Source organism: Gavia stellata, chromosome 14 (assembly GCF_030936135.1).
Source record: "Gavia stellata isolate bGavSte3 chromosome 14, bGavSte3.hap2, whole genome shotgun sequence".
NCBI lineage: Eukaryota > Metazoa > Chordata > Aves > Gaviiformes > Gaviidae > Gavia > Gavia stellata.
The window spans coordinates 3,409,588-3,421,633 of record NC_082607.1 but is presented as its reverse complement, the minus strand read 5'-3'; the positions used below and the strand labels follow the sequence as shown (position 1 = coordinate 3,421,633).

At 35.3% G+C, this 12,046-nt stretch overlaps 1 protein-coding gene across 1 annotated transcript in view; it reads left to right on the top strand.

Annotated features, from left to right (window-relative positions):
* The window catches only part of CHM (CHM Rab escort protein), a 69,415-nt gene that overhangs the window by 18,279 nt on the left and 39,090 nt on the right, over positions 1 to 12,046 (top strand). Inside the window, exons 4-7 of the mRNA XM_059824563.1 lie at positions 4,704 to 4,776; positions 5,946 to 6,070; positions 9,908 to 10,283; positions 11,646 to 11,762. Of these exons, the coding sequence (XP_059680546.1) occupies positions 4,704 to 4,776; positions 5,946 to 6,070; positions 9,908 to 10,283; positions 11,646 to 11,762 (691 nt within the window). The remainder of the gene's footprint in view (positions 1 to 4,703; positions 4,777 to 5,945; positions 6,071 to 9,907; positions 10,284 to 11,645; positions 11,763 to 12,046) is intronic.

Below are 12,046 nucleotides of genomic sequence, written 5' to 3'. Positions count from 1 at the left end.
TTTTGACCTTACTTTTCCTGTAGAGTACTTGAGTGTTCCTTGTGTCCGAAATCCTCTTTTATCTGAGCGTCCAGAAGCATGCCAGGCACCCTCCCTATACCCACCCCCAACATACCTGCTTTTGCGGTTTGTTCCACTTCTTGCTAGACAATCTGTCTCACTTTTTTTCAGAACTTGTAAAATATATAATGTAATACAACCCGTGTCTTCATATAGCCTTCTTTTTGATCTTTAACTTCCATGAAGTGAGGTAGCTGTGCAAGTACAGCAACCAGAGAGGGAAAAGGTTGCTTCTCAAAGCAGGTCAATTTCTTGCAAGAAAAGTAGATGAACTATTTAACTTTCAGTAAGGAAACTTACCAGAATTAAGAATTTTTGCCTATCTTTTGACCTTTTTTGAGAAAGTTGGTTTTATTTTTATTTTGTTTTAGGGTATGATCTCATAGCAAAGGTGTTAGAGAGTAAAACATGGTCTCAAGTGGTCCACGGTAATTACCTTTGGTCATGTTCATATCCCAGGATATAATGTAATGTAGTACAAGTGACTGCCACCATCACCCTTTTATTGAGCTGAAGGATCTCAAGAGCTGTTTGGGTTAAACCTTCCTCTTGGAAGGCAAGGAAGCTTAGTCCACTTTTCATGCTCCAAAACACGATTGCTATGCCAGAATGGGAATTTTTAATACATGGGACTGTGTACTTAATAGGTAGCACATGAAACTTTATGGCTTTGAAACATAAGTCATTTTGTGTTCAGATCCTTAAAATTGATGTGGCAGTAACTTCCTTTGCAAAAGACAGCTACTCTGATGGTTCGAGACTTCTTTCTGAAAGATCAAATGCAGGACACACACATACAGGCAGCTCTTGGGAGCAATCATGAGGCATCAGCAGCTTTTCTTCAGACATCACCAGCTTTGACTGTTATACCACGGCTGTTACGACGTGGCATTGAGAAGGGCAATCTTCTTATCGGGTCTAGTCCATGAAATACTTTTTCTGTTATTACTTATGTTTTACTTGCGTATCTTGTGCTTTCAGAAGTGTTCAATTTCTCAAATTGCAGTCTGTCTTCAACATGACATGTTAGGTAGTCTCTTGGTTTGGATTCCAAGAATGTTAATTAGTTGGAAGCAATTTGCAATTTCAGTGTTCTGGACTGGGATTTGCTAATTCTTTCCAAGTAACTGAGAAAAAAATCACAAACTAATGTAGGAGAAGAGAGAATTAAGCTTTTTGCAAAGGTAAAATTATACTTGAGCTACATTTCTAAAACTTTGCAAAAACAGCTTCAGCAGTTGTGCCCTTAGCTCTGAACTACAGACTTGAGATTTGAAAAATATGAACTAAAAGCAGCAGTATTTTAATTCATATGAAAATCCAGGTAATACAGGAGAAGTTTTCAGCAAATACCATCTAGGAAATAATGTATGGTAGAAAAAGAAAACATCTATGCTCTATCTAACTTGGTAGAAAAATTCATTTCTAACTCTGTTGTTACACCTTCAAAATGTCTTATGTTCTTACTTAGAGGATAATTGAATTATAACCCTGAAAAAGGGAGAGAATATCCATCTTTGTAGTTTGCTAATGTAGCAAAAGAAGAGGGGAGCTTAGTCCTTGAGATTTTGGGACAATATTTTAGCTTTAATTAGGCTTTGATCTTGACAATTACTTTGAGGAATTCCTTGGTTCGTCTTGAGGGCAATTATTACAAAAATATTGGTTACAAAGGACTCCTAATTGTAAAACCATTAGTCAGCTCTTTTCAGAATTCCTCTTCAAGATTTTTCCTAAAAGCTTTGCTCATTATATCAGTAATCATGTTTGTTCTACCTTCTTTCTGTAGTGTTTTCAGCTGAAAAAATGAAGCAATCATGATTCATCATATAATGCAGGGTAAACTAATTAAAATACTGGGGAAAAAAAATCTGGAAGTTGATGCTTCAAGAGAGGATGAATATTTGAGGGGGTGTAGCATAACTTGGGAAAGGTGCTCAGGCACCAGAGGAAAGGAAGGACAGCTGCGATTCATTTTCCATTTGAGAAAGGCCATACTGTCTTCTCAAAACTGATTGAGCTTCAGAACAGCATTATAGAGTGCTTTGTTGAAAAGATTGATTCACATCAATGGTGGTTAAAAAGAGAAGTAATTTCAAAGGAAAATCCACCTGATGAGCAGAGGAATGTTTCCATCAAAGATGTCTGACAGCTCACAAATAAGCTTTTGTAACTTTCTGTGAAAATAACATTGATATCTCTTACTGAAAGTTTTAATTTCAAATATTCTAAATATGCATGAATTTATTTTGATATAGATTCAAGAAACCCAGTCCTAATTTTAGGCAGGTGTTTTCTGCAATTTCTGTGATCAATGGCCTTTCTTGCTCTGACAGCCAGATTGTATTCCATATTCAAGGAAACTTGCAACTAAAGCAGCAGATTCCCTTAAAAATAAATCTTCATGGCTGGTTGTTTTTTGGTTTTTGGGTTTTTTTTTTGGAAATCCCAGAAGTGACAGATAATATATGGATATTGAACTTTTTATTCAGTGGAATCTTAAGAAGAAGCAAGACATTAACCTACACCATTGCCAACTAAAACAAAGCTGGAGATTATCACTGCATGCAACTATCAGTTACTGTTTCACAGATTGAAATCTGGCAGAGTCAGGCATTTAATATACTCAATCCTCATTGCTTTGTATTCTATCTGATACCAAATAGCAGTACTTTTTAAGCCTCACCCATGTCATTCACATAATGAGGTAAGTATGAACTCCTCTTTATAGATGATTGGAGTTTCTGGTTGGTAACAGATCTGCAGATGGAGCTCTTCTGCTTAGAGTATCCAAATTTCAGGTTAGACTACGTGCATTCTCTTCAAGTATAGGCCCAGTCCTCCCAGTTCACAGCCTTAACCACCAGGTTCTGTTGTTGAAGCCACCTTTATTCAGTGAATGCTGGATTTTGCCATCTTTGCAAAAGATGTCCTATTTATGTTCTTCACCATTGCCTTGCAGTAGCTGAAAGACTTTTTTAGGTCAGTTTCTAGTCAGGAGCAATTAGGCATTGTTTAGCAGACATCTGTCCTTCATATGCTAAGTAAGCAACATGGTATAGAGCATCACCCGCTGGTACTGTAAAGGGGTTGACACTCTTCATGAAGCCTTTGTCAGTGCAGATAAGCCATGTCAAAACCAGCCCATCTTAAACAGAATCAAACCTATACATATCTCTACAATTTAAAAGTGGAGGAGGTTATAATAAGGTTTAAACTTCATTTGATTAAGCAGTCTTCGCATTATTCTGTAAAATGCAGACCCCATCTTCCTCCCTAAATGTTTTGTTTGGTTGGTTTTTTTAGTGTATGCAATAACATTAGAGATCCATTCTGGTTGGTGTTCTTGGTATCTTTCACGCTTCTGAAGTGCCAGCATACAGTGCCAGAAAACAGAGTTAAATCCTGAAATGACTTTTTCATTTTGCAAGAACTAGTGATTTTTTTAAAATGTAATTGCTCTATTATTTTTCCTATCAGAGTTGTTAAATATTTAAGATGTGGTACAGATGATAACAAAAGCTAATTAATCCAACTTATGTTTAGAGAAATATTGATAGAAAAAATTAAAAAAGGGAGAGCAGAGACTTTCTTTGATAAACAGCGAAACTAATAATTATCTCTCATTTAAAAGAAGTAAACTAATATTTTCAAGGCAGAAGGTGTTAAAGATAGACTGAAAAGTACTCAGGGAGGTATGATCATTTTGTACAAATCAATTCCTTTGGCTCCACCTACAGTATATGCAGTTTAATAAGAATTTTGCCAGAGTATCTTAGCAGTCTATAATAAGCATAATCTGGTTTGTAATCAGTAGATAAACAACAGAGTGAACTTTCCTTTATTTGACATAATGGGTAAGAGACATGTGGTTTCTACATGTGTGGACGTGGCACTGCGGGACATGGTTTAGTGGGCATGGTGGTGTTGGGTTGATGGTTGGACTTGATGATCTGAAAGGGCATTTCCAACCTTAGTGATTCTGAGATTCTGTGATACTGTCTGGACCCAATTTGAGTTTACTTAACACTCCCTTGCATATCCACCTCATGAAGCACTGTTAGTTTAGACATGGCATGCCATGCAATGATGTTAACTTCCAAATCACCTCCATCAAAAGCAGTAGAGCTGTGCTTGTGTGACAAAGCTATTGGGTCTTGCCAGAACGTGAAACTGTGGAGTGTGGTACGGATGCAGAAGACCTGAACTGGCTTTTCTGTGAACTCGGTTGAAACTGGCAGACTTGTTGGCTTGGCTCCACACTAAGTAAAGATGTCTATAGTGATGTACATGTTGGAGTTAGAGGTGTAGAGTCAGTCTTGGCCAAGAAGCAGTTTTATCTCTGTTTTCCTTCTACTCATAGCATCCCATGTGCTTTTCTCAGCATTATTCATTTTACCTTCGAAATAATTTGATTTTGGACTATAGTCTATTTGCTCAGAGATGCACACAAATGAGTGAAAATAGAAATTTTGCATCTCATTAAGAGTTGTGAAATACTACACCAATTTTTATATTCTGCATCTGTAAGATCTGTCATGGAAAATATTTTTAATGTCTCAAACTTGGTTGTTTTTTCTTTAAACCTGAAAAAGCTATGTTTTGTCTGTCCATCAAGTTTCACTGTTGTTTTTTCTTTGCAGGAGAAATTACTATGGTGGAAACTGGGCCAGCTTTAGTTTTTCGGGGTTATTGTCCTGGATTAAAGAAAATCAGGTAAAAATTTTCCAAATGACTTCTTTTAGTGTTCTTTAACATTAAATCTTGGTTGTTTGCATAATTTATTACAAGGGAAATTACCACAATGCTCTTTCTCTTTGTTAATTTGACAGATCAAAGAGGTTTCTACTTTCCAACTTTACTGGTTAAGACTTATCCATCTAGCCTAGCATTCTAAGACTCTAATATGCCTGGTTTATTAATGTTGTTATCTGAGACTAAGCAGTCTAGTGCTCAGTCATACTTTCTGGGTTCTTGAATTTATGTAGAAGCAACCTACACTATTGTTTCGATTCCTTTCCCGGCACCTTCCGTAAATGATAATATGGTCTTTTCCATTTCCTGTTTGATTATTTTCCGTTCTCTGATGTTTCAGTCCCTTTTGTTTTTCTTGTGTGCTTTCAGCTGATGCCTCTTAACTGTGAGAAAGGTAGTTATTGGATCCTTCCATTGAAATGTCCTGTAACCGGGACAAAAAGATAAGTGTTGATAGTGTATTTTTCAATGACCAGAGTTTATCTAATTCATGATAGTCCACTAGAAATCTTCAGAAGAGGATATTTATTTAGGAGGTAGAGCACTTGGACTATATTAGAAATGGATGTTCATATTATTTACTGAAGCATTATGAGCCTGTTGGTCTGTAGAAGATAGAACTTTTTCAGTTCAGCCTCATGCCTATTTATTACGTAGTGCTACCTTCTGGCATAATCAATCGTGTTGCTCAATGTCAGAACTTAATATTCTCAGGGTTCTGTTATATAATTTAGAGATTCCTGTGTGGACAGATTAATACAATACCCAAATCACTGTATTTTTTCATGTGGTCTCCGTTCAAAGAGTTTTACCACAAAATTTGGAACTAACCTGGCTGTGGCAAACCTGTTTTTTAGTAGATTGTATTCAAAGTTATACTCAACTCTCTGCGAAAACTTGTATTTCATTTAACACTCCAGGAAAGTAGTAGAAATGTTGGCATGCTATAATAAAGTAAGCAGCTCTAACTGTTTTAACTCAAAAAAATCTGAATAGAAAAAACATTAAGACAGTTAATATGTTTCTTATTTTTTCTAATCTAAGATGGTACAACAAATTATTTGTGACTACAGAGATTCAAGAGCAGCTAGCACAGTACAAAATGTAATTTTATAATTGTTCTTTGTAAGCAAAAGACAGATATCAATGATGAACGTGAAGACTGGAGAAGACTGATCCTTGAGACTGAAGAAGTTATTTGTCTTAGCAAGAAGGATAAAACTATTCAACATGTAGAAGATTTCTGTTTTGGCGAGTAAGTATAAATATAGAAATATACAAATAATTTTATATGCCCAGAGGTAAATAATCATATTGTGCTTTTGGCTTCAAGCATTTCACCACATTACAGTATTGCATGTTGTCTCAAAAAGTAAGCATAACCTCTAAAATGTTCTTAATGTCCTCGTGCTTTTGTTGAAATCACTTGCACTTCATTGAAGCTAACTGATCCTTCTTAAACAACCTTATCTGGATGCAGTATAATTTGCTGGCCAACTTTGTGAGTTTATAATTTACTTCTGAGCAGAAAACAGAAGTGTTGTGTTTGTAGGTGGTATTAGTAGTAGGTAGTTATGCACTTTTCCATTCTTAATTTGGCTAAAAGTCGCTATTCTCAGAGTAGAAAGTTAAACTCATAAATAGGTATTTGTAGAGGTATGTCTGCATTAGCAGAAGTTAAGAATACGAATTTCAAGTATGACACTTTGTTATATATATACATAAGCCATGTTATATATATAAAAATATATATATATATAAAAGCCATGCAGAAGGTAAGCTTTTCACAATGTCATATTATTGAAATTCAAGGAACATGTAAAAGTAACCTTGTGAAGCAGTAATGTTAAATAGCGCATAAGCGTAATAATAATGAATGGAAATTGTGTGGGCCTCAATTAAAAACTGAACTATTTCTTTGTATTTATTTATCATTTTTATCTTTTGGATTTGGCACTGAACTGAACACTGTTCTGAATTCCTGAAAGGTTCTTTGGGATAGTTGTGTAAGTTTAACCTTCAAAACCTTAGATAAAATCGTAAGTCGCTGAATGAAACATTGACAGATATTCATACAGAAACATGTATTTCTTTCTGTAAAAATCCTAGGTACGTAAAAAAAAGGGTATGAATTATAGTAATACAGTCTGAACGTTACAGACTCAGAATATTCAAATTTCGATATTGCACAGTAATGGCTGCTTGACTGTATTGCAGATAAAACTTCTACTTGTTGGAAAGCACTATCACTTGAACGTCGTAATTGTAATCCTGTTGCCATAATAAATATTGTCAGAACCAGTATTAAATCAGGTTAAAGGCTTCATAATCTCTTAAGTGTGCCTATAATTTTCCTAAGAAGATGTGATACTGACTGATGGCCAGCTCAAAAATGAGCCCCCTAGCACTAAGTTTTCACACTTTGTAGAAGTGAGCATTATACTTGAGTCAGGACAAAATAGAGGATTCTACTTTTAAGCATTGAACTTAGCCTGGCAGTACAATGCTGTCTCTCTTGATTATCACCAAAAAACCCCAAAACCCACTAGGAAGTATGGGAAGATTAATAAACCTAGCAAAGAAAAAGTTTTCCGAAATGACTTAAAACTCTCTGAGAGAGTCAATTACTGTGTTTCTGACAATTTACACGTTCTGGCTAGATTCTGTTGGTTTTGCTTAACTTTTATAACTCCTATGAAGTAACCATTAAACATTTATTTTGAAAGAATAAACAGCTGGGTAGCAGTATAATATACACAGTGCAAATCTGAAATGAATGGCCTTAGAACAAAGTGCATCCATCAAAGGAAAAGAATACTGTGTCTACAACAAGCTGTATTGAAAAAAGGCAAATGGCTGAAAAATAAATAGTGAACACCTGTGCTGAATAAATTAACCAGCTGGTTGGCAATTTTTCATTTGACCTATCTGAAGGGGTTGCTGTTACAAGGCATTAATAAGACACATTCATTTTAAGATATTCCTTTGTTAGTACCATTAATTGATGAATGGTGGAAGATAATATTCTAAATTTACACAACAATTTGTCTGCAGATGTATTATTTTTTTCTGAATTAGGAGAAGAATTGTCTGTACAAAAGTTCAATTTGAGTGATTTTTATGGACAGTTCTTGCATTATTCAGGGATATTTGTTCCTATAGGAAGGGTGTCGTGAATTTAGATTATATACTGTTTTTAGGCTTTCATTATAAAATGTGTAGAACTGCACGTCTTGCAGATTTATGTCTTCATTAATGGGAATTGAATAGAGATTTAAAATAGGTAAATATAACATTTCTGTTACACTGCTTTTTCAGAGTGGTATAGAAAAAAGACATTTTTGTGTTATTAAAATTTTTTTGGTGATATTTTTGTATTAAAAAATTTTGTGTTATTAAAAAAAAAAGCTTTAGGATGGGTTAAATAAAAGCTTCGTTCTTAGTTATTGCATTAATGGCAACAGCTTTTGCAGTTTCACAAACATCACGTTCCAAATTCCTAAAAAAACCCAAAAAATCCAAACAGAACCTCAAAGTTTTTGACTTTGATTTGGTTTGTTAGTAGAGATTACTTTTTTAGAAAACATTTGACAAAGTACTTTATTTTTCTTTGATATTTTATAGTTAGTTAATGCTTGCAGTATGAAGCAAAAAGACATAATTAATGTACAGAAACAGACCTCTTTCATTAGTGCTTCCCTATAGCAGTTCCTGTATTTCCCAGGGCGATATTTTACCCCGTTCATGAATAAGTGCTTCCTGGTGGCTGTGCACAAGCTGAGAGACTTATTCCATGCTCTTATTTTCATGAGCCCATGTGAGCTCCCTGAGTTCGTAAGGGAGGAGCAACTTCTAAAGGATACAGGGGTTTTGTTCCCTCTTTTAACCGAAATCCTGCCCCCTGTTTCCATCAGTAAGGCTACAGATGTGTGAGGGAGCATTTTTATATGTACACGGAATAATTCCTTACTGTTCAGTGAATTTTAACCATCCTGTTAGTTATTGAAATTTTGTACCGTACGTTTGCAGGTCACCTTTAAAATCATAGTTCATTAGTTTTCAGCCAAGATTAAATTGTTTATTCAGTGCATTAATGGCTTGTATAAAGATAAAAAGATAGTGTGAAGTTATTACTGAACTCCTTTCACTTACAATGACATTGATTTGATTCATCTCAGCTGGTAGTATAAACTACAATTCTAAGTTCAAAAGTACTGGTTTCTAAGGTAGATGTCATTGAAGTTCAAGATAAAAAGAGTAGATGAGATTAAAAGTGGAGTCTGCTTTATAAGAGGAATTGTAAAGAATTGTGTCGTGAAAAGGAAATGGACTGTACAGAGTAAATGTTGTGGGGTAACGTCCCTCCTTTTGACTGGCTGCCTTCATCTGCTACACACAAATTTAACACCTGCATAAGACTAACATTGCTACATGAGGGAACTTCCTTCTGTGTGGCTGTTACTTGAACAACTAATTAGAATGCAAGGTCAGCGTTGAAAAAGTTATCTGAAAGTTTTACTTGAACTTCAGGTCAAAATTGCATGCTTCTCATGGACTTGCTATAGTAATAGATGCAAAGTAGTCTCAGTCGTATAAAGCACTTCTGTTTTCTTCATTGAGTTTGGTTTTTAAAATATCTGAGCTTAATGACTTTAATGCATTTTTGTATTTCAGTTTCAAAGGGGTTTTTTAATACATGGGAAGAACCTAATCAAATTGCTTTACTGTTTCTTCTTAAAAATATTATATTGCTTTTGTTTATGTAGCTGTGTATTGTGTTTCACCATGAGAGTTTTGATTTTCATTTTAAGCTCATTCCATCTTTTGAGTCCATGTAAAGCAAGAACCCCAATTTTTGGTGGGTTTTTTTCTCCTCAGTAAAAATACTCCTCTTGAATTACAGCTTTGCAGTCAAAGAACCAGAATTCTTTAGTGGGTGGTACACCTGATTTGGCCAGGATGAAGAAATTCTAATGCTTTTCATAGAAATGCTTGAGGTTTCCATTCTGGCACTGACTCAAAACTTGAAACAAGTTTTTAAGGCTCTTATAAAGACTTTTTTCCCCCTTCTTCCCCTTGTGTTTTTCATCAGTCAGGATTCAGCTCAAGACGTTGAAGAAGCTGGTGCGTTGCCAAAGCTGCCTGTCTTTGGAGCCTCTGGTGCTGAGGGGGTTGCCCAGGAATCGGAAGAAGAGTGCCCACCAGTGAAGAGCGCCTTGCCGGGGGCGGAGAGCCGGGAGCCAGGAGAGGCTACAGGCACTGAGCCAGCAAGTGCAGTGGAAGGGAATGATCCAGAAATAACCTCTGAGACTGCTAGCTCTCATAGTACAGCTTTAGGCGAGTCCGCTCTGGAATTGGGAAAAACTGGAGCTGCATCCTCAGAAATTTCTGCCCAAGAACCAAAGAAAATTACGTATTCCCAAATTGTTAGAGAAGGCAGAAGGTTTAATATTGATTTAGTGTCCAAGGTAGGAACTGAATGACTCTCAGAAAAATAAATGTACTTATATGAAGAAAATGCTGGAATTTAAAAAAAAAAAAAAAAATTTAACGTTGCGGCAGGCTGACACAGTACCTTTGAGGCAAAATAGACACTCTTTAGAAGTAAGCAAGAGTTAGTACTCTTAAAACAAACAAGAGCTATTTCATATGTGCTCTTTAGTGTTTGTTTATAACCAAAGAGACCATAAAGCATAGCTCAAAAATACATCCATAAAAGTAAATTCAAGTAATATCTGCAAAATTGCTCTTTTTAAATAGTACCATGAAAAAAATTGTATTTTTAAACAGGGAAAATCAATCTACATGCAGATCTTTGATGTTTTTACAATGAAAAATAATTTTCCTATTGGAGTGCTTCCTGGGTTTTAGATGTTCCTGTGAAACTCTCGTCGTCTCTCTCTATACTAGTTTTGGTTCTCTGGTGACTAAAGCACTGAATTGTAATAAATTTCATGGGAAAGATAAAATGATGACAGTTAATCCATAACAGACAAGCTGACTAAAATTAGTGTTGAATTCCTACTAGTGTGTGTTTTACTTTGAGGAAAAACTGTTAGTCTGACTTGTTTCTCATACTGTTTAAACCCTAAAATCTGCCTGTTGTGTACTTCACAGTATATAGATACGGCCCTGCAAATTCAAGTTAAATGGAAATTTTTCTTAACTTCTGTGCTTTAGACTCTATGTGTACTCTGCAATGGGGAGTTTTTTCAAAGTTAAAGGCTTAATTTTTCATATTCTGCATGGAAAGATTTTTTCAAACCTCTGGAAACTGGGGAAAAAAACTTTCTTCAATAATTTATTAAATTCTTTGTGGAGACACTACAAAATGCATTATGTCAAACTTTGTGCTCCAAATGTAGATGCCTCTTTCATGCATCGTTGGAATGACATAATGAAAACAAGTCAGTGTATAGTGGTTAAGCAGATAATACTATTTTGTATTCTTTTAATACTTTTCTGTGTCACTGTGTTACGTGGTGTTAAATGCAATGAATTCCAGAAGCTCTGACAGAAGAGTAGTCATCAAGGCAAGACTGGGTTTCTCTCTGGCATTGCAGCAGAGACTTTCTCGCAGTGTCCTCGTTAGTGTTCCAGTAAACCTTTATCTTGAAAATTCCAGTGTGATCATGCAAATTCTGTTACTCAGGGCCACAAGGCTTGAGGCATGTTTAAACTAATCTCCAGTGCTTTTCAATTCAGACATATGCCTTCTGTTAATAGTTACATTTCTGTCCCTTCCGTATTTCCTAATATATTTGTATCTGTTTTCTTTTGGTGCAAGCACTTTCTATTTACTCACTGTTTTCTTTTTTACTTCCCTGCAGTTGCTTTACTCCCGAGGTCTGTTAATCGACCTTCTGATTAAGTCAAACGTTAGCAGATATGCAGAGTTTAAAAATGCAACGCGAGTTCTTGCATTTCGAGAAGGAAAAGTAGAACAGGTATCGTAAAATAATGTATTGCATATGTTTAATCTCATCTTTTAAAGTCAATAAACTTGAAATGGGTTTCTTGAGAGTTTTGTAACAATAAGCTAGTATTTTTCCTTAGCATTCAGATTTTTATTTCATTTCTGGGATGAAAAGGGGTTTGTATGTGTTTTATATATAAATATTAAAAAAAAAAAGAAGCTGAAATAAGGATGTGCAGTCCAGTAAATTATTGACATAAATCTTTGCCTCACGTCAGATATTTAGACCATGATCAACTCGGCACTTAATTCTTA